The sequence below is a fragment of the Eriocheir sinensis genome, chromosome 19 (genome assembly GCF_024679095.1).
Source record: "Eriocheir sinensis breed Jianghai 21 chromosome 19, ASM2467909v1, whole genome shotgun sequence".
NCBI lineage: Eukaryota > Metazoa > Arthropoda > Malacostraca > Decapoda > Varunidae > Eriocheir > Eriocheir sinensis.
The window spans coordinates 19,793,297-19,815,537 of record NC_066527.1 but is presented as its reverse complement, the minus strand read 5'-3'; the positions used below and the strand labels follow the sequence as shown (position 1 = coordinate 19,815,537).

Below are 22,241 nucleotides of genomic sequence, written 5' to 3'. Positions count from 1 at the left end.
AAATTGACCCTCCCCAGCACCTTAACACTTTCCTTTCCCTCCCAACCACTGCAAACATCCCCTCCTTTTCCCCCACACCCTACAACATCTCCATTCCTTCCCCATACACCCCAACACATCCCTTCCCTCCCCAAAGCTCCAACCCCCCCTTCATTCCCCTGGCCCCCAACACTACACCCCAACATTTCTCATTCCCACCCACACACCCCATCACTTCCTCTTCCTTCCCCTGCCTCCCAGCCCCCCCCCCACTCACCCATAGCTGCGTGCCAGGGCTAAAGCCTCCCCGTACTCCTCATTCTCAATCTTGCGGGTGAAGAGCTCCTCTGGCGTGGTACTCTTAAGGCACAGCAGCCGGTAGGTTCTCTGTACCACACGAGGCCGACGGCTGTGTGGGCGGAACCTGGAAAGTGAAAGATGGAGATTCTCTATATCTACTTATTGTGTTTGAATGGTCTGATTCTGCCTAGTGTTTGAAGGATTGTTATTTTGTGATGATTTCAAAATATAAGAATGAATGAGGATGACTTTGTGCAGAGTGGATGAGAGCAGGATTGAATTAAATTTTACCAGGGGAAACCACTAGTAGAATGGGTCAACAATGGATGAGTAATGGAAAGAGAGACTCGGCAGGCAAGGAATTGAATATGCTAAGGAGTAGGAGTTACAGAAATGAGAAAATACGACGCTCTTCTGCCACGGTCATCCAACAAAACACAGAGTAATAAAAAAAATGACAAACACAATACATAAAAAATACAAAAACACAAAAAAACAGAAAAAAATACACAAACACACAGAAAAGAAAAAAAGAAACAAGAACTAAAACACACACAGACCACAAAAACAAAACACACACACAAACACACAAACAGCTCACCTCTCAGCATCCGTCACCCAATACAAGATGCTCTTTGCGACCCGACTTGACCTCCTCAGCAATGATCCCTCCTCCTCCTCCTCCTCGTCCTCCTCCTCCGAGTCAAGGTAATCCTCGCCCTCCGCCTCCTCCTCCCGCTCGCCCCCCTCGGAGAAGCTGCTGAGGAGGCGCTTGGTCATGGGCCGCCCCTCCACCTCCAGGCTCAGAAAGGCACGGTCGTATGCCTCGCTGATCTGGTGTTTGGGGTCACAGTGAAAGGTTGTAAGATAAAGATCATTAAGTAATTTTTTGTGAACAGCAATATTTTATTTAACACTATTCCGAGTGAATGCTGGGTATTATTGATGTTTGATATCAAAGAAAAATATATACAGAGTTCCTACTTAAGGCTGTTGATTGTATAGGCAGGAAAAGATGCATATTTATGATCCTGAAGATGCTGTCCTGAGGATCACTATCAACACAAACTCAATATTATCTCCCTGGGTCCCAAAACAGAGGGTCAAAAATGAGCTCCAGGGGACAGTATGAGTCAAGCAAGGTGGTGACACTATAAACACTCCTGCACCACAACGGGCTGGGGCGACCACCAGGCCCAACCAGGTGGAACATTAAAAAAAAAATAATAATAATAATAATTGGTATTGACAGAGCATAAACTCCTGCTCAAAATAAAGCAAAATTGCAAAGGATAAATCCACATTGAGCAAAAAGAGAATGAAATCCAAAGACTAAAACTGAATAAAAATTAGACTAGACTAAACTAAACCCAACTAAAAACTGGATGAGAAATAAACTAAAAACATAAGTTCCCCTCCATCCCACCCCCCATACACCCACCTGCGGCACCCCCTCCAGGAACTCCGGCGACTCCCCAAGCAAATTCCTGAGCGTGGCCACAGAGCTAACGGTCACACTGCCAGAGTACCGCGCCACGATCACCGCCAACTCCGACCACCACGTCAACTCCGCCGGGTGACTCCAGGGCGCCCCAAAGCCTTGACTGGACCTTGGGCGGGGGCCGGGGGGGCGTGCGAAGGGCTCCACCAGGCTAGGGTTCCGGGTATCGTGTTCTGGCTGGTCCACAAGCGTCCAGAACTTCATCTTGCGGAGTGACGGGAGTTCCCAGATGGAGAGGCTGCCGGAGGTGTGTAGTGCTGCCAGCTGGCGGGCGGAGGGTGACACGCTAAGCTGAAACACACAGTCATGGTGCGGCGGGGACCAGCGCGCCATCACGTGACCCCACAACCCCACGCTGGGCGGCAGGTACTCATCCTCATCTATAGTGGCAACCTGGAAGGAGGGAGAGAGAGCGAACACCTGTACTGATGGGTCTCGTTAAGGTGAAGTTTCCTAGTGGTTGGTTGTCAATTATATATTTTTCTCCTTTTTTGCCAGCTGTTTCTTTTTTTTTCTCTTCCCTCTCTCTCTCTTTTCTTCTCTTTTTTTAATTCTTCCTTCTTTTCTCTCCTCATATTTTCCTTTACTTGCCTAACTATCCTCTTTTTTACTCATTATAGGAGAATAACTTACTTAACCTCCATACACACACACACACACGCACATATATACACACATAAGAGAGCTTCCATACACTTTGTTACGTACATGAACACAGAAACACACACAGACAACTTTTCAACATCTCCTTACACACACACACACACACACACACACACACACATGTAAACAAACACACAAATACACACAGTAAACTTTCCTACACCTTCTGATTCGCAAACGCACACACACACGTACACTTTTCTACACCTCCATACATACACACAAACACACACACATAAACACACATACAAATACACACAGTAAACTTCCCTACACCTCCTGATTCGCAAACGCACACACACACGTACACTTTTCTACACCTTCATACATACACACAAACACACCTACAAACAACTACCCTATACTATATCTACACCCACCCACCCACTAACCCACACCCACCCACACCCTCCCTTCCCTCACCTGCTTGTAGAAGGGGTGGTCGTTGAGCATTCTCCAGAGGGTGATGCCGTGCCCCAAGCCATTCCTCTTCAGCGTCACGTCATTCATGAAGGGACACGACCCGGCCACCAGGAGGAAGTCCCTGCAACACACACACACACACACACACATACACAGTCAGTAGAACATATTGAAAGGGAATATACACACAACAGGCAGAGATTGAGATGGTATGGGCACGTCAAGAGAAGGGAGGAGGGTCATGTATTCAGAAGAGCTGCCAAGGTGGAGGTAGAAAGGAGGAGACCAGCTGGATGACCGAAGCAGACCTGGAGACAGTGTGAGGAGGAAGACATGAGAAGGGTGAAGAGACGTGGAGGTAGAGGTAGATAGGAGGAAACCAGTTGGAAGAAGAAGAAGAAGAAGATGACGAAGAAGAAGATTGATGATGATTATTGAGGCGTTATATCTTGGCACCGTAGAAGAAGAAGAAGAAGAAAAAGATACACATGACAATAAGCTTCTCTATTAACCACCAAAGCCATGACAGATAACACAAAAAAGGTACAACACACATACAAACAAGGAGAGAAAAGGAGAAAAAAAGGATCAGGAAGGAAAGGAAAGCTGTGCCTGTACCTGTATAGAGTGGCCGCAGTGATGCCAATCGGGTACACCTTGCCGAGAGAGAAGGTGTGGCTCTCCTGGTAACCCTCCGTCGGGGACACCAAATAGCTGCGGACGCCACCCTTGTAGTCCACCAGGAGGAGCTCGGCGGCCCTGGGGGGAAAGAGGTGTTAAGATATCGACCTAGTATGTAGACATGTTTTTATTATTTATTTTTCCGAGGGGGTCATTCACAGGCAAAAAGAGATAATGAAATAAAAAAGTACATTGGTAAACAAACAAGCACACTGACTATAATAAATAAATAAAAGAATAAATGGCGCCACTATAAAAATTGCCTGCACCACGACGAGCTTGGGACGACCATCAGGCCCCTGAAGAAAGCCTACCGGTGCTATAGACGAACTCGTAAAAAAAATAAATAAATAAATAAACAAATAAAAAATAAAAAATACCTTCCACTTACACCCCACACTTACCACTTACATCCAGCTACACACTTTCCCTTACACCCCATAACCAGTCTATTACTACACACCCATCACTAACACCAGGCTATACCCTTCCCTTACACCCCATGCCAACCATTAACACCTGACAACACCCTTCCCTTACACCCCATACCCAGTCTACAACTACACACCCATCACTAACACCAGGCTATACCCTTCCCTTACACCCCATAACCAGTCTACAACTACACACCCATCACTAACACCAGGCTACACCCTTCCCTTACACCCCATGCCCACCACTAACACCAGGCTACACCCTTCCCTTACACCCCATACCCAGTCTACAACTACACACCCATCACTAACACCAGGCTACACCCTTCCCTTACACCCCATGCCCACCACTAATATCAGGCTACACCCTTCCCTTACACCCCATGCCCACCACTAACACCAGGCTACACCCTTCCCTTACACGCCATGCCCAAACTCACCACTTGATCTTTTGTGTCCGGACGTCTGAAAACACAAGCGCGGCGAGTGCATTGCTGGCGTCCACCTGTGGCGCCCCCTCCCGGTACCTGTGTGTAGGGGGGGGGGGGGGGTAGTAATGCACCTGTATAACACACACACACACACACACACACACACACACACACACACACACACACACAAAACACACAATTAGGGAAAAACTGGACAAATACAGATATGGAGGCGGGACCACACGAGCGCAAGCCCAGGCCCTGTAAAACTACAACTAGGTAAATACACACACACACACACACACACACACACACAGATAGATAGTAACATTTCCTTATCTAGTTTGCCTAATTAGGGTCTGTGCATTCTGGGGTCTGGGCCGGATAATACAATAATTCCATACAATCACTGGCTAAAAACAGTGAAAAAGACATCAAATAACCTAAGATATCAACATAGATAAATCAACAGATTTTACCCATGTCTCTCTCTAACTTAACCTAACATAAATCTGACCTAACCATGTGACCCTAACCTAACCCATCCCCTTCCCTGGCTCACTTAGGAGGGTAGATGGTGAAGATGTTATTTATTTAAAGATAAGACAACAGAGATTTTACCCATGTCTCTCTCTAACTTAACCTACCATAAATCTGACCTAACCATGTGACCCTAACCTAACCCAGCCCTTTCCCTGGCTCACTTAGGAGGGTAGATGGTGAAGATGGAGGTGCCGAGGGTATTGAACACTTCCACTGCCCCTGAGCTGTACGCCAGGCCCACCATGGAGCAGTCGGCGGACCAGGCCACGCGCCGCCATGACGGGAAGGGGTCAAGGTATACTGTTGGGGAGGATGGACAATGGTGATAAAGTATGGATGGGAAAGGAGGAAGGAAAGTGGTGATGGAATATGGATGTTACGGGATAATAATAACTAACAATAATGGCAGCACAAAATAACACTTACAATAAAAAGAGCGAAATAAGAATACTAACAATACCAACAGGAAAATAATACCACCAATAACAGTATCAGCAGTAAAATAACAGATAGAGGGACAAGAAACAAAGGAGATGAGACTATAATCAACAACAACTAAAACAATATATATATACTTACAACTAGTGTTCTTGCCGACAACAGAAGCAAACTCATCCTTCTTGGCCCTGATCTCGAGTGTGGCCGCCTGCACCACAGCCACCACTGCCCCCTGAGCCCCTACGCCCAGCTGCCACCCACATCGCCCCCCCACCAGTCTGTGTGAGGGAGGAAGCAAGGGAGGTCATTACTACACCCACCAGAGCCACAGAAAAAGAGAGTGTGGCCAACATCATCACAGAATCCTTGATGTTACAAAAAAAGCCAAAAAATTTAAGTAGTAACAAATAATAATAACAGTAAAAGATTAATAGAATAAGTAACAGAATAATAATAAAATAAGGTAATACTCTTGACCACCTACTTAGCCAGGGTAGGGGGGAGGGGGGAAGAAGGGGAGAGGTAGGTCCACATGGAGGACGCCAGGGACCAGATGTTGGCGGGCGTCCTGGTCAGGGTGCGGTAGAAGAAGTTCCCCCCGAGGCTGTTGGCGCCGCCCCCCTGTGGGAAGACCAAGATATGATGGTTCTCCCGGCTACCCACTCGCCTAGCTGGCCTTGGCTCAACAGCTGAACTCTGATTGTGGACTGTGCACCAATGTTCACTGGGGTATACAGACATCTTTAGGGTGAATTTCCAGTCTTTCTTTAACTTCACACCAAGCTGCCACTTTACATCACTCACCGCCGCAGCAAATCACTACTACATACGACAAAATGGGCTACAATTAACTATCAAACTTAATAAAAACTGTCATATTATATTGAAACTAACTCCTAAAGGGGTAAATCTTAAGAGTAACGGCTCCTACCAGGTGCGCATTTAGGGCACGGTGTGGTGGTAATTACAACATTTCTAGCACGTACAACGGGGTTTTGACAAGCAGACAGGCGTGTTTATGTCACAAGGGGTGTATTTTTCCGCATGGGCTCTTCCCTTTCTTCACCCCAGAGCTCGCAGTCTCATCGCCCATCGACTTAGAAGAAATTGTGAGGCCCGCGTGGAAAAATACACCCCTTGTGACATAAACATGCCTGTCCGCTTGTCCAAACCCCGTCGTACGTGCTAGAAATGTTGTAATTACCACCACACCGTGCCCTAAATGCACACCTGCTAGGAGCCGCTATTCTTAAGATTTACCCAACATTTTAGCGAATGAAAAAAGTATTATCACAGAAACAAGTATGGCAACAGTAACGATACTAAGAAATGTTGAGCACATTGAGATCTATCAGAAAGTGTCAATAACTCGAGTGGATTTAGTGAGAGTGGAATAAAACCATCATTCGCCTCAATCAACACCGGCGGGCTTCAGTTGACAATGTGCCGGCGGTGTGTCGCGCACCGTTGCCAGATTTTCGTACTCAGAGCATAGTATTTACCGTTTTTTGATGCCTAACTATTGCTAAAAACATCAGAATCTACCTCTTTTAATGATGACTATATATCAGTTTCGTTATTGGAGCCCAGAAGACAGTTTTTTGGGCAGAAAGTCGGGAAATATAAGCAGCTGAGTGCAACAATCTGGCAACGTTGGTGTCGCGTGCCTGTGTGGCGCCGCTGACCCACGTCCACTATACATATGTTGTGTAATACTCACGTGAACCTCTGGCTCCAGGGGCCATTCCGCGTGCACCAGGAGCTCGTAGAGGATGTTGTCCTCCTGGCCGGGGCTCGCGTGCGCCATGGCCCTGGCCTCACTCACACCTGGCTGGCCTCACACCTGCTGACTGACCACTGGCCGCCGCAGGAACACACTCACCCGCGGACACCGTCACCTCAACACGCCATAACTCTCGCCTCGGCCACTGTTTCACTCGTTCATCACAGCAAACATGAGCCTCACAGCCTCTGCTTCACGTGCTCGCCATGGCACGGGTGAGCACGGTCTGGGTCACGTCAGTAAGGCGACACACGTGCGCGGACCAGTGACAGGCGGCGGCAGGAGCACTGGAGCAGCGGTGCGAGGTAAACAAACCCGCCGCGCCGAGCCCCGCCCACCACGAGCCGAGTGCCGCTACACGTTGCAGGGCGAGAACGCGGGAATTTTTGAAGTTGCGTTTAATTATTATTTGGGACAATTTACAGTTTCACCCAACCAACGATTTTCTTACGTGGTTCATGTTTTTCTCTGGTGATAAATGTAGTGAATTGCATGATTTTGTACCTCATTTCCGTCGCAAATGTCTACTTTTCGAGTTATGCCTCTTTTCAAGTTTTATGCCTATCCCCTACCTTTAACGATCTTGGGGGACCTGTAGGAACACGGGGTTTTTGGGTGGTGGAGCGTGCACTGAGTAGATATGGTCCATTAACCAAACAAAAGAACACTATGTAAGGTTGTGGGGAATGACAGTAGCATTTGGAGTTGCTCTAAACTATTTTTTTTTCTACATTATGGAAATAGAGTAATAGAAATCAATGTATCAGGGGAAATGACACAATGTAGGGTTGTTAGCATGGCAGAGGCACCAATTTTATCTTTTAAAGTGGAATTATATTTGTGTACATTAAAGTATATCAATGTCATATCAGTATCTTCTGTGTGTATAGAGTAATTTTAGCTGTAAGTTAAGCTCTTCATCGGCAGAGTTTTTCAGATTATAATCATTTCTTTTTTTCATTCCTCTAATCTAAGTGTTGAGTCTTCAGCCTTTTACTGTGTCTGACTGTCCCAAAAAAGTATAGTTTATAACATATTGTATCTCAAGCAAAACATTATTCAATACAATGTGCAAAATTCATACAGTATACTTTACCAGTACAGTACCAGTACAGTGCTTTGTTCTACAAGTAACAGGAAGGGTTATAGAAGAGAAACTCCAACATATCTTGAAAACTTTAATACAAATACAGGCTTTTCATGGCAGAGAAATGCAAGTAAATCTCAATACAGTTACAAGTATTATTTTTTAAAGTTTTCAGCACCAGTAAAAAGTAGAGTTATTCCACACAGACAGAGAAAGAAGAGGAGTCAACAATATATATATATAACCCTGTACAGATTAAATTATGCTCATCAGACCAGCAGTAAAGTTATTCTACAAGTACCATTAAAATAATTCTACAAGTACAATCATTCTACAAGTACAATTTTTCTACAGACCGACAAAAAAAGAAGAGGACTCAACAAAACAATATATATAACCCTGTACAGCCTAATATATGGTGATCAGACAAGCAGTAAAGTTATTCAACAAGTACCATTAAAATAATTCTACAAGTACAATTTTTCTACAGACCAACAAAAAAAGAAGAGGACTCAACTAGGTAAAATATATAACCCTGTACAGCCTAATATATGGTGATCAGACCAGCAGTAAAGTTATTCAACAAGTACCATTAAAATAATTCTACAAGTACAATTAGTCAACAGATAGAAAAATGACAGCACCAGTGAAACCCTAGAGATGTGAGTGCAGAAAGGCATGAGAAGGGTGAACACTAGGGAGGAGAGAGTATATGATCATCCAGGGTGGGAGAGCCTCATGGGTGTGTGATATGGGCCTGTGGCGAAGGAAGAGGAGGATGATAAGACTTCCCATCACCAAGGTCCATCACGGCAGCATCTGTGGCTCGCCCTTGAGGGTTGCCTTGGGGAGTTTTGGGGGCCCGGGAGATGTGGTAGGGAGCGGCGTGGGTAGGAAGGCTGAAAATAGAGGTTAATTAGTTAGGTTGATGTTTGAATTTCAATTTCACATACACACAATTATTGAGCAAAATGGAAGAAGTAGATAATGAGGAGTTACATCTAAAAGAAGGAATAAACACCAGGAACACACGAGGACACAGTAAAAAATTGAGGAAAGGGAGATGCTTGAGAGACATAAAGAAATATAGCTTCTCGCAAAGAAATATAGAGGTTTGGAACAGACTAAGTGAGGATGTAGTATCGGCGAAGAGTGTGCAAAGCTTTAAGGGAAAGTTGAATAAATACAGATACGGAGACGGGACCACACGAGGGTAAGCCCAGGCCCTGTAAAACTACAACTAGGTAAATACACACAAAAGAAACACAAGACAAACACTAACCAACAATCTCACAAAACAAAAACAAAAAACTAAAAAAAACCTCACCCACGGCATCAACAGGACCCTAAACAAGACTCACCTTTGGACTTCGACTTCCCGGCCTTCTTCTTGATCTTCTCCGGCATCAGGGGCGGCTCGATGCGATGGGCCACACCACCACTGCGAGAGTCCGACCAGGAGGTGATGGCGTCCTTCTCCTTGGTGATTCCGTTGACCCCAGGGTAGGGAGGGTACAGGATCTTGAAGGTGTTGTTGTGCGCCTCCAAGTAGTTCCTCACGTCCCCGGGCAGCGGCGCCACGACGTCACTGCGCAGGTCTGGGGTGGAGTGTGTGGTGGTGTGGTCATCATCGAACAGAAAAATTATAACCAGACAAACAGTAGCACCACCATCTACATCTCAAATGGGAGGGACTTCTCATCAGTAAACACAAAATCTCGGCCTTACAAAACACACGAGAAATTGGTTTAGTCCAAAAAGAGGGATATATTAACCTCTTGACTGTGGATTTCCTACAAGAAGACATCACCAAGCTATAGGAATGGAACAAAAAGTGGCTGCTACAATTCAATGAAGGAAATGTAAAGTCTAGCATACCAGTACCACATGGGAAACACTCCACTATCCACCACAGAGGCAGAGAAGGACCTGAGACTATATGTTACCAGGTTACCAGTAAAAGCCGAATCCATACCAATTGCAGCACCCAGTCAGACAGGAAGCCAGTGTTCTACCATCACCATTATCATCCTCTGTTTAATGTCAGGTTTTCCCATAGCTTCTTCAGAGGTTGGACGGTTGATGATTTGCTTCCAACCATTTCTCCCCATTGCCTCAGTCTCTTCAATGCCCAATACTGCCAAATTCTCTTCAACACACTGCCTCCATGTCTTGAATTTGTCTTCTTTAATCTACCTTGCACATCCACCCCAACAGCTCTCCCCAATGCCTCACCAGACCCCTTCTCCTCATGGACCCAAACCACCTTGATCTCCATACTCTCACCACTGTACTCAGCTCCTTTAAATCACTGGGCACCCCAATCTCCATGTGACCCCAGCTATGTACCTCAATATTCTCCACTCACAGCCAGCCGACACATCCTCTAGCTATGTTTGAAAATAAGTGCATCGAAGACTATTATTGAGACTAACGCTGTAATTGTTGATGGCCCTCGAGAGCACTGCATCAGAGGCGGAGCAGGGCCTGAAACCTCATCAAAGGTAAACGGTAAACTACCATTCAGCTAAAAAGGGGGCTTGTTGCACTGGGTGGGTCACTAAAAATCATCCCTGGAGCCCCTTACCGTCCACCAGCACCAGGTTGTTGTTGTTGGTGAGGGTCACGCGACGTTGCCTGATGGCGTCAATGAGCCGGCGGCCGCGGAACACCAGCTGCCCCACCACCTGCACCGCCGCCCCAACCTCAGGGCTCGCCAGCACCACCCGCGGCCCACACACCTGAGAAACGGCAGAGTAACGTAAATAAAACAATGCAGAAATAAAGAAAAAATGATGGAAAGAAAATTAATATAAAGGATAAATACACACAGACACATACACACACACACTCACCCTGTTGATGTCAGTGATAACCACAGGGGTGTAGGAGGTGAGGGGCCTGGCGGGGACATAGCCAGTCCCCGCCGTGGCCGCCAGGCTGGCCAGGTGGTTGTTGAAGAGGATGCCGTGCTTGGTCATGTACTGAGAGCCAAAGTGTGTCCCCAGACCTCTGTACGGGAAAGGAAGAAGTGGTGAATGTTTTTATTTATTTATTTATTTATTTTGGGGGTTCTAGCACTGGTAGGCTTTTATGGTGGAGCTTTTTGGTTAGCCTCAGCCCGTCAGTAGTGCAGGCAAGTATTTTATAGTGGTGCCAATGTTTTATAGTGATGCTGAGTCTGTAGTGATGATGACTATAGTGACTACTACTATTACTACTACTACTACTACTACTTCTATTGCTAATAATGATGATAGTAATGTAGCAGACCCTCTATTCAATGCAAGACTGGTGCCAAAGAAATTCACAGTAATTGAACATGTTATTTCAATGATAATAATAATAATAATAATAATAATAATAATAATAATAATAATAATAATAATAATAATAATAATAATAATAATAATAATAATATATAAGAAGAAGAAGAAGAAGAAGAAGAAGAAGACTAAGAAGAAGAAGAAAAAAAGGAAAAAGAAGAAGAAGAATTAGAAGGAGAAACTGAAGGAGAATCACAATCAGAAGAATAATCAGAATCATAAGAAAAAAAAGCATATAGCACTAATACAGCACAACACATGCGTCGCCTCACACAACAGTCGTCACGTATTGGTCGAAGGTGTCGATCACAGAGACGGGCGAGGCGGCCAGCTCAGGGAGGGGCGGGGGGGAGGGAGGGTCGTCTTCCAGGCTAAAATTCTCATCAAGGTTGTTGACTGGAAAGACTTCTGTTGCGTTCTGGGGGCTCAGCTCATACTCTGACCCTGGAACACAAGAAACAGATATTAATCCATCCGCTGAGATTGGCACAGATTTGGCCTTCACTGGTAGCCTGGTAACATACACTCCCAGGTCTTTCTCTGCCTCTGTGGTGGATAGTGAAGTGTTTCCCATGTGGTACTGGTGTGCTGGATATCCCTTCACTGGTAGCCTGGTCATGTATAGTCCCAGGTCTTTCTCTGCCTCTGTGGTGGATAGTGAAGTGTTTCCCATGTGGTATTGGTGTGCTGGATATCCCTTCACTGGTAGCCTGATAACATACACTCCCAGGTCTGTCTCTGCCTCTGTGGTGGATAGTGGAGTGTTCCCATGTGGTACTGGTGTGCTGGATATCCCTTCACTGGTAGCCTGGTAACATACACTCCCAGGTCTTTCTCTGCCTCTGTGGTGGATAGTGGAGTGTTTCCATGTGGTATTGGTGTGCTGGATATCCCTTCACTGGTAGCCTGATAACATACACTCCCAGGTCTTTCTCTGCCTCTGTGGTGGATAGTGAAGTGTTTCCCATGTGGTACTGGTGTGCTGGATATCCCTTCACTGGTAGCCTGGTAACATACACTCCCAGGTCTTTCTCTGCCTCTGTGGTGGATAGTGAAGTGTTTCCCATGTGGTACTGGTGTGCTGGATATCCCTTCACTGGTAGCCTGGTAACGTATAGTCCCAGGTCTTTCTCTGCCTCTGTGGTGGATAGTGGAGTGTTTCCCATGTGATATTGGTGTGCTGGATATCCATGGATATGAAAAAACAAAGCCAAGTGAAGTTATACAAGGCAGAACAGATCACAAGAAGCAGAAGTAGACCCATGACACTACCATAACTTCCTGTCTGGGAAAATAAAACTGTTTAATCAAAATGTATTAATAAACAAAGCCCAGTGAAGTTATACAAAGCAGAACAGGTCACAGAAAGCACAAGAAGACCCATGACACTACCATAACTTCCTGTCTGGGAAAATAAAACTGTTTAATCAAAATGTATTAATAAACAAAGCCCAGTGAAGTTATACAAAGCAAACAGGTCACAGAAAGCACAAGAAGACCCATGACACTACCATACCTTCCTATGTCCCCAGTCACCCATGAAAAAGTGAAGGAAAAAAAGGAAAGGAAAATGGGAAAGTAAAAGATTGAGAGGAAAATGGGAAATAAGACCGTGTAAGGAAGGTGTATGGAAAAACAGACCTCAGTGAAGTGATACAAGGCAGAACAGGTCACAGGAAGCATAAGAAGACCCATGACACAACCCTCCCTTCCTGTCTTTCCACTCACCTATGTCAATGAAGTAAGCGTAACTGTTGCGTATTGCCTCGATGAAGGAGTGGTAGAGCAGGGCCTGGGGGGTGCTGGCGGTTATGTTGGCGTGGTGCAGCAGGTGTAGGGCGGCCAGCAGCTGGGGGCCGCCTGAAGGTGCCGGGCTGGTGTGAATTGTGAGGTTCCTGAGGGTCATCTGAAGGCTGGGCCACTCTCGCACCTATGGAAAGGAAGGTGTGAGGGGGAAAGAGGAGGCAGAGAAAGGGTGTTAAAGGATGGTGATGGTGAGTGTTAATCCACCAAAAGTTTGCCTCAAAAGCTTATCCTACAAAAGTTTTATCCACCAAAGTTTATTTACCAAATTTCAAACAGCTGATCCCTGTACTTTTGCCATGCCCTAATAAACTATACAATAACAGAGACGAAAACAATAGATAAAGATGAAGAACTAAGCATACGATGTACTAGTAACTTATTTTGCATTCCCCTAAAATCTTTATCCTGTAGGTGAGAAAAACAATATATCCTAGAATTTCCAACTTATCCTAGAAGGTCTTAGAATATCCTAGTATTTCCAACAGCTGATCCCTGTAGTTTTGCCATGCCTCTATAAACTATACAATAACATAGACGAAAACAATAGATAAAGATGAAGAACTATGAATATGATGTACTAGTAACTTATTTTGCATTCCCCTAAAATCTTTATCCTGTACGTGAGAAAAACAATATATCCTAGAATTTCCAACTTATCCTAGAAGGTCTTAGAATATCCTAGTATTTCCAACAGCTGATGGGCCCCTTACCTTGTACTCGTGGAAATCCTTGTCCTGTATCTCTGCCCCGTCTTCCTGCATGGCTTTGATGTCTAGGTGATCGAAGTCGAGCGCATAGAAGGCTGGACAAGGAAATGAGGTGTTGTGAGCAGTAACTTATTCACCCTTAGTCATGTCATTCTAGTATTCAACTTTGTATTTAATTGGTCATGTCATCTTATTATACTTATTATTAAAACCTATAATCTCATTTTACTTATTATTAATCTTTTATACTTATCATACTTAGGTAAATCTTCTTATGCTTATTACTATAGTCTTATGCTAAACACACACACACACACACACACACACACACACACACATACACACCTATTCTATTCTCTTTCTTTTCCCCATTCTCTTTCCTTTTAATTATATTTTTTCATTAATTTTTACTTTTATCTAATTCTTATTTTATTTTTATCTTATTTTATCTTTTATTCTCTTCTCTAATCTCTTCTTTCGCTATTCCCTTTTCTCTTTCTCTTCTAAGCACCCTCTTTTGTTTATTTTTTATTTATTTAATTATTTATTTTTTACATCAAAGGACACGGCTCAAGGGCAACAAAAAGAGTAAAAAAAAAAAAGGTCCGCTACTTTGCTTGTTTCCTTTGCTGTAGAAAAAAAAAAAAATCTCTGGTCACTATACTTTTTTAGAGGTGCCGTACTTAGCAGACCTTTCTATCTTTTTTACTTTATTTTTCTACCCTTCAGCTTCTTCTTTTGCTGTAAAATAAATTAATAAACAAACAAATAAATAAGTAAATAAAATAATGAACAGATACAAAATAGATAAACAACTCACTGCTGGCCCCTCGCACGGACACAAACTCGAGGAGCTCCGCAAAGTTCTCCCTCCGTATGAAGTCCCCCTTCTTGAGCTTGTGGCCCTTGGGGAGGAAGAAGCGCTCAAACAGGGAGTCACCACGCGGACTCGTAATGTTGAGCTGCTTGAGTGCGTCCCCCAGCTGGCCCGACACATTGAACCCTCGGCTGGAAGGTGGCGGAAAGGCAGAGAAATACAAATACAAGACAAATACATGAAAATAAAATACAATAGACTAAATAAAGGCTGGTTGAGGGGGTTCTCCAGCTGGCCTGACACATTGAACCCTCGGCTGGAAGGTGACGGAAAGGCAGAGAAATACAAATACAAGACAAATACATGAAAATAAAATACAATAGAGTAAATAAAGGCTGGTTGAGGGGGTTCTCCAGCTGGCCTGACACATTGAACCCTCGGCTGGAAGGTGACGGAAAGGTAGAGAAATACAAATACAAAACAAATACATCAAAATAAAATACAATAGAGTAAATAAAGGCTGGTTGAGTGTGTCCAACCGCTGGTCCGACACAATGAACCCTCGGCTGGAAGGTGACGGAAAGGTAGAGAAATACAAATACAAAACAAATACATCAAAATAAAATAGAAAGGAGTAAATAAAGGCTGGTTGAGTGTGTCCAACAGCTAGTCCGACACAATGAACCCTCGACTGGAAGGTGACGGAAAGGTAGAGAAATACAAACACAAAACAAATACATCAAAATAAAATAGAATGGAGTAAATAAAGGCTGGTTGAGTGTGTCCAACAGCTGGCCCGACACATTGAACCCTCGACTGGAAGGTGACGGAGAGGTAGATATATTTGTGTTAGTATTTCCATGGGTAGTTTGATGAGCCTAGTGATAGTTTGACAAGGCTTCTGCATGCACCGTGACCTCTCTTTTGGCTACTCTTTACTTTTATTTTTCATAGGAGCAGCGAGTAGCGGGCTTTTTTTTTTTTTTTTTTTTTTAGTCTTTTAATTGCCCTTGAGCCTTGTCCTCTGATGTGTTAATTAAAAAAAAAGTGAAAAAAAGTGAAAAAAACTCATGAGAACACAACTAGTCTCCTTCATGGCCTTGGGAAATAGTCACTGTGGGGGTTCAAAACTGTCTGAGTATATAGAAGCCAAGGCAAACAATACAATCATGGGGTTCAAAGGTGTCTGAGTATATAGAAGCCAAGGCAAACAATACAATCATGGGGTTCAAAAGTGTCTGAGTATATAGAAGCCAAGGCAAACAATACAATCATGGGGTTCAAAAGTGTCTGAGTATATAGAAGCCAAGGCAAACAATACAATCATGGGGTTCAAAAGTGTCTGAGTATATAGAAGCCAAGGCAAACAATACAATCATGGGGTTCAAAAGTGTCTGAGTATATAGAAGCCAAGGCAAACAATACAATCATGGGGTTCAAAAGTGTCTGAGTATATAGAAGCCAAGGCAAACAATACAATCATGGGGTTCAAAAGTGTCTGAGTATATACAAGCCAAGGCAAACAATACAATCATGGGGTTCAAAACTGTCTGAGTATATACAAGCCAAGGCAAACAATACAATCAGGCCTCACCGAGCGATGTCGATGCTGGGCCTGACGAGGTCCCGCCAGGGCAGCTTGCCGAACTTGTGGTGTGCGTGCTCCAGGCCTCGCAGCAGCCCCGGCACCCCAACACTGCGGGGGTCTGCACCACACACACACACACACACAGAACATAATATTAACGATGATTTATAGATTGCATTTCATCTGTCATTACTAAAGTGAATATGAGCACACATTTGCATAAATAAACACATGAAATACCTTAAATAAAGACTAAACCATACATAGAGGTAAGTTAAATGGATCACAGAGACAGAAAAGGTATATTATTAAAGAATGACGACAGTGAGTGAAATATCATATAATCAACTATTGTAACAACTGGGGCAACCATAAATAAAGACTAAACTGTTCATAGAAGCAAGTCAAATGGATTACAGAGACAGCAAAGGTATATTATTAAAGAATGATGACAGTGAGTGAAATATCATAACTCAACTATTGTAACAACTGGGGCAACCATAAATAAAGACTAAACCATTCATAGAAGCAAGTTAAATGGCTCACAGAGACAGAAAAGGTATATTATTAAAGAATGACGACAGTGAGAGAGAAATATCATAACTCAACTATTGTAACAACTGGGGCAACCATAAATAAAGACTAAAACATTCATAGAGGTAAGTTAAATGGATCACAGAGACAGCAAAGGTATATTATTAAAGAATGTCAACAGAGAGTGAAATATCATATAATCAACTATTGTAACAACTTGGGCGATCTGTGTGGTTAACCTCGTATTCTTAACCCAGTAGCAGCGGGGATCATGTTCCTTAATGGCCCCTCTAAGTGAGAAAAATGAGAAAAAATCATCACTCACGCAAACCATTTCATAATATACATCAAAGCATTTGTGATCAGTTTATGCATCATCTATTTTGGGGGGTTTATATCATGGCACAAATTTGGCCTGTCGCTGCTACACGGTAAAGCCACAAATTTGCCCCGTCGCTGCTACACGGTAAAGCCACAAATTTGCCCCGTCACTGCTACACGGTAAAGCCACAAATTTGCCCCGTCGCTGCTACATGGTAAAGCCACAAATTTGCCCTGTCGCTGCTACACGGTAATGCCACAAATTTGCCCCGTCGCTGCTACCGGGTTAAACATATCAGCACCTCCGTTCACCCATTTGAAAAGAGTCTCGTATAAGTTGCTGAGACCATGGACTGTTTTGTGATCCTGGTGATAGTTTTACATGACTTTTGCATCTTTAATGGGAATATCACCCAAGAAAACCCGGTTAACTCTCTCTGTAGCATTGAAAAATGGTCGTAGTAGGAGCCCGATACATTCAGTGATATGGACCTTAGTGTGGCTCACCTGTGTAGCCGGGTGGAGGTGCCTGGGAGTCATAGCCACTGGGTACGGCACTGAGGAAGTCCAGGACGGTGGTGGTGTTGCTCTTGTGGTCATGTACCAGCATCACACCGCTCCTGGACACAGCAAACAACAGCCAGCATTCATAGGATTCACCGATGCATGGGATGAAGAGAAAGACACACACAGTAAAAAATTGAGGAAAGGAAGATGCTTGAGAGACATAGAGAAATATAGCTTCCCGCAAAGAAATGTAGAGGTTTGGAACAGACTAAGTGAGGATGTAGTATCGGCAAAGAGTGTGCAAAGAGTGTGCAAAGCGTTAAGGAAAAGTTGAACAAATACAGATACGGAGACGGGACCACACGAGCGTAAGACCAGGACCTGTAAAACTACAACTAGGTAAATACACACACACACACACACACACACATCCACAATTCTTCACTCATTCTCCTTTCACCTACCAACACCAACACACCCATCATTCATCCATACACACATAATCTTTCACCCACTCTCTCTGAACCCATACCCATCACCCATCCACACACACACCCCTCACCCACCAACACACCCATACCATTCCATACCAATCACCCATCCACTCACACATTCCCTCATCACCCATCAACACACCCATACCATACCTATCACCCATCACCCCCACACACACGCACATCCTTCCATCACCCACCAACACACCCACTCACCCGCCCGGCCCCACTGTATGCGGATGCACGACCATGAGACACATAACAGACGCCACAGCCACATCCACCGCGCTGCCCCCGGCCCCGAGGATGCGGGCACCAACGCGGCTGCACTCCTCCTCATCCGTCGCCACCGCTCCATGGGGCATTACCTATAAGGGGGAAGGTGTTAAGGAATGATTGGGCATTACTTTTGGAGGGGGTGAAGGCGGTAAGGTATATATGGGCATTACTTTTAAAGGGGGGGAAGGTGTTAAGACATGTTTGGGCATTACTTATGGAAGGGGTGAGGGTGGTAAGGTAGGTATGGGCATTACTTTTAAAGGGGGGGAAGGTGTTAAGACATGTTTGGGCATTACTTATGGAGGGGGTGAAGGTGGTAAGGTATATATGGCATTACTTAAGGGGGAAGGTGTTAAGACATGTTTGGGCATTACTTATGGAGGGGGTGAGGGTGGTAAGGTAGGTATGGGCATTACTTTTAAAGGGGGGGAAGGTGTTAAGACATGTTTGGGCATTACTTATGGAGGGGATGAAGGTGATAAGGTATATATGGGCATTACTTTTAAAGGGGGGGAAGGTGTTAAGACATGTTTGGGCATTACTTATGGAGGGGATGAAGGTGACAAGGTATATATGGGCATTACCTATTAAGGGGGTTGGGCAAGGTATTGTTGGGCCATTACCTATAGGAAGGGGGATAGGGACAGGCATCATTTACTGTGGTGCCTGGAAAAGCTCGGCCAGCCGTTTCGTGTATTATCTCAGTTTATTTATTTATTTTTATTACAGCACAGGAAGGAATTAACTCAAGGGCAACAAAAAGGAAGTGTACAAGAAAAGCTCGCTAATTTGTGTAGGATGTCATGCTAAGTATACTATATGTTCAAGTGGGATCATTAACCTGGTATCAGCGACGAGCCAAATTTATGGCTTTACCGTGTACCAGTGACGGGCCAAATTTGTGGCTTTACCGTGTAGCAGTGACGGGCCAAATTTGTGGCTTTACCGTGTAGCAGTGACGGGCCAAATTTGTGGCTTTACCGTGTAGCAGTGACGGGCCAAATTTGTGGCTTTATCGTTTATCAGTGACGGGCCAAATTTGTGGCTTTACCGTGTAGCAGTGACGGGCCAAATTTGTGGCTTTACCGTGTAGCAGTGACGGGCCAAATTTGTGGCTTTACCGTGTAGCAGTGACGGGCCAAATTTGTGGCTTTACCGTGTAGCAGTGACGGGCCAAATTTGTGGCTTTACCGTGTAGCAGTGACGGGCCAAATTTTTGCCATGATGTAAACCCCCACAAAATAGATGATGCATAAACTGATCACAAATGCGTTGATATATATTATGAAATGGTTTGCGTGAGTGATGATTTTTTCTCATTTTTCTCGCTTAGAGGGGCCTTTAAGAAACATGATCCCCGCAGCTACTGGGTTAAGTTAATCCACATCTATTCCTTATAAGTAACATAACATTGCATTTATTTATTTCTCATCTCTTACTTGACTTGGTGTAGTTCAGAGGTAAGTAAAGTAGGAGATAAGAAATAAATAAATGTAATGTTATGTTACTTATATGGAACAGATGTGGATTAACTCTCCCCTTTCTCCTTCTTCTCTCTCCCTTACCCATCCCCCCTTCTCCCCCCTCACCTCTGGGCTGCCATAGTGTATCTGGATGATGAGGGCGACAGTGACGGCGATGGTGAGGACGAAGAAGCAGGTGGCGATGATTGTGAACCCGTCGCCTCCACCCTGACAGCAGTGCCTCTTCTTGGTAGGGTGCAGCGGGTGGGGGCGCAGCACGGACTCCTCTGGGGGGTGAGGCGGGGGATATGGGGTTTAGGTAAAGATATGCAAAGATATTATTATTATTATTATTATCATCATTACTAATAAGATTTTTGCATTATACTTATTATTGCTTGTAGTAGTAATATACATGTTTTGTGATTATAATTTCATCTTGCACAGCCATTAATGTGAATTTTTCTATCACAAGAGCATGGCACGACACACATCTACAGTATCTATCTAGTCCTCGTTCACAATAATAATAATAATAATAATAATAATAATAATAATAATAATAATAATAATGGTTGTCATGTTGTTAGCAGGTGAGCTATGCAGTGAATAAATGAATATGCTAAGATGTGTAATATACCATTGTTGCTGTTTCTGTATGCAGCAAATCTATTAATATAATACATAAATATACAAAATATGAAGATAAAACAGTCGCGCTCCAGTACCAGTGATGGAGTTGAGTGAAGGGTATTCAGCTCGGTTAGAAGCATTGATATCTCATTTCCTACTTATCTGTCTCCTCTTCTATTGTCATATTGTTCTCCTCTAACCTTCAGGCCTTCCGGATAACCAAAGAGAGCAAGAGAAGAAGGGGGCGAGATATCGTTAGAGGTAAGATAGTCACAGAGTGCGCCATTTATTTCCCTAACAACACAACCATTTTCCTAACAACACAACCATTGATTTCCCTAACAACACAACCATATTTCCCTAACAACACAACCATTTCCCTAACAACACAACCATTTCCCTCACAACATGGCCATTTCCCTCACAACACAACCATTTCCCTAACAACACAACCATTTCCCTCACAACACAACCATTTCCCTAACAACACAACCATTTCCCTAACAACACAACCATTTCCCTAACAACACAACCATTTCCCTCACAACACAACCATTTCCCTAACAACACAACCATTTCCCTAACAACACAACCATTTCCCTCACAACACAACCATTTCCCTCACAACACAACCATTTCCCTCACAACACAACCATTTCCCTAACAACACAACCATTTCCCTAACAACACAACCATTTCCCTAACAACACAACCATTTCCCTAACAACACAACCATTTCCCTAACAACACAACCATTTCCCTCACAACACAACCATTTCCCTCACAACACAACCATTTCCCTAACAACACAACCATTTCCCTCACAACACAACCATTTCCCTAACAACACAACCATTTCCCTAACAACACAACCATTTCCCTAACAACACGACCATTTCCCTAACAACACAACCATTTCCCTCACAACACAACCATTTCCCTAACAACACAACCATTTCCCTCACAACACAACCATTTCCCTAACAACACAACCATTTCCCTAACAACACAACCATTTCCCTAACAACACGACCATTTCCCTAACAACACAACCATTTCCCTCACAACACAACCATTTCCCTAACAACACAACCATTGATTTTCCTCACAACACAAACATTGATTTCCCTCACAACACAATCCCAGCATATACCATCACTCCCCCGTGCCCCCAGCCCTGCGTGCCACCAAGGGCCTCACCTGAGTAGCCATGGCTCGCGGCGTGGTCTGTGAGGATCATGGGGGAGAGAAAAAAAAAATTGTGGAGGCTTCTTCAGCAATGGCGGGCCCTTGATAGCTGCTCGTGACCTCAACGCAACGGCAACACTGGCGCCTCGGACCGTCTCGCCCTCGGAACTGTTTCGTTGTTTATCTATATTTTGACGTTTAAAAAGCATGAATTTGGGTATTCTTAGCGTTTCCTTCTTCATTTTCTACGCATATTGGTATTTTGTGGGTGGGAATGTGCGAGAACTGTTGACAGGGAATCACTGACCATTGTGG

At 44.2% G+C, this 22,241-nt stretch overlaps 2 protein-coding genes across 4 annotated transcripts in view; both read right to left on the bottom strand.

Moving 5' to 3' along the window:
• LOC127000875 (NBAS subunit of NRZ tethering complex-like) overlaps nucleotides 1-7,579 on the bottom strand; it is a 101,797-nt gene extending 94,218 nt beyond the window's left edge. For all 3 annotated transcript variants that reach the window (XM_050864984.1, XM_050864981.1, XM_050864983.1), the window contains exons 1-10: nucleotides 7,114-7,579; nucleotides 5,878-6,014; nucleotides 5,535-5,671; nucleotides 5,117-5,255; nucleotides 4,422-4,508; nucleotides 3,485-3,625; nucleotides 2,867-2,987; nucleotides 1,721-2,173; nucleotides 881-1,113; nucleotides 257-403 (exon numbers count right to left, since the gene is read on the bottom strand). In XM_050864984.1, the coding sequence (XP_050720941.1) occupies nucleotides 257-403; nucleotides 881-1,113; nucleotides 1,721-2,173; nucleotides 2,867-2,987; nucleotides 3,485-3,625; nucleotides 4,422-4,508; nucleotides 5,117-5,255; nucleotides 5,535-5,671; nucleotides 5,878-6,014; nucleotides 7,114-7,200 (1,682 nt within the window). In that variant the 5' untranslated portion in view covers nucleotides 7,201-7,579. The remainder of the gene's footprint in view (nucleotides 1-256; nucleotides 404-880; nucleotides 1,114-1,720; nucleotides 2,174-2,866; nucleotides 2,988-3,484; nucleotides 3,626-4,421; nucleotides 4,509-5,116; nucleotides 5,256-5,534; nucleotides 5,672-5,877; nucleotides 6,015-7,113) is intronic.
• Nucleotides 7,580-8,341: 762 nt separating this feature from the next.
• LOC127000877 (glutathione hydrolase 7-like) lies at nucleotides 8,342-22,104 on the bottom strand. Its single transcript, XM_050864986.1, has 13 exons — nucleotides 21,939-22,104; nucleotides 20,232-20,392; nucleotides 18,580-18,731; nucleotides 17,870-17,982; nucleotides 16,514-16,625; nucleotides 14,923-15,110; nucleotides 14,106-14,197; nucleotides 13,318-13,519; nucleotides 11,862-12,033; nucleotides 11,119-11,275; nucleotides 10,851-11,004; nucleotides 9,625-9,861; nucleotides 8,342-9,162 (listed from the first exon to the last, which is right to left on the bottom strand). The coding sequence occupies exons 1-13, from the start codon at nucleotides 21,976-21,978 to the stop codon at nucleotides 9,071-9,073; spliced, it is 1,872 nt and encodes a 623-aa protein (XP_050720943.1). The 5' UTR covers nucleotides 21,979-22,104; the 3' UTR covers nucleotides 8,342-9,070.
• Between the last annotated feature and the right edge of the window lie 137 nt (nucleotides 22,105-22,241).

Coding starts and splice junctions, on each gene's coding strand:
- LOC127000877 (XM_050864986.1), bottom strand. CDS start 21,978: ATGATCCTCACAGACCACGCCGCGAGCCATGGCTACTCAG. Junction 12,034..13,317: donor CGCTTACTTCATTGACATAG/GTGAGTGGAAAG, acceptor CTTGTGTTCCAG/GGTCAGAGTATGAGCTGAGC. Junction 11,005..11,118: donor TTATCACTGACATCAACAGG/GTGAGTGTGTGT, acceptor GCCGTTTCTCAG/GTGTGTGGGCCGCGGGTGGT.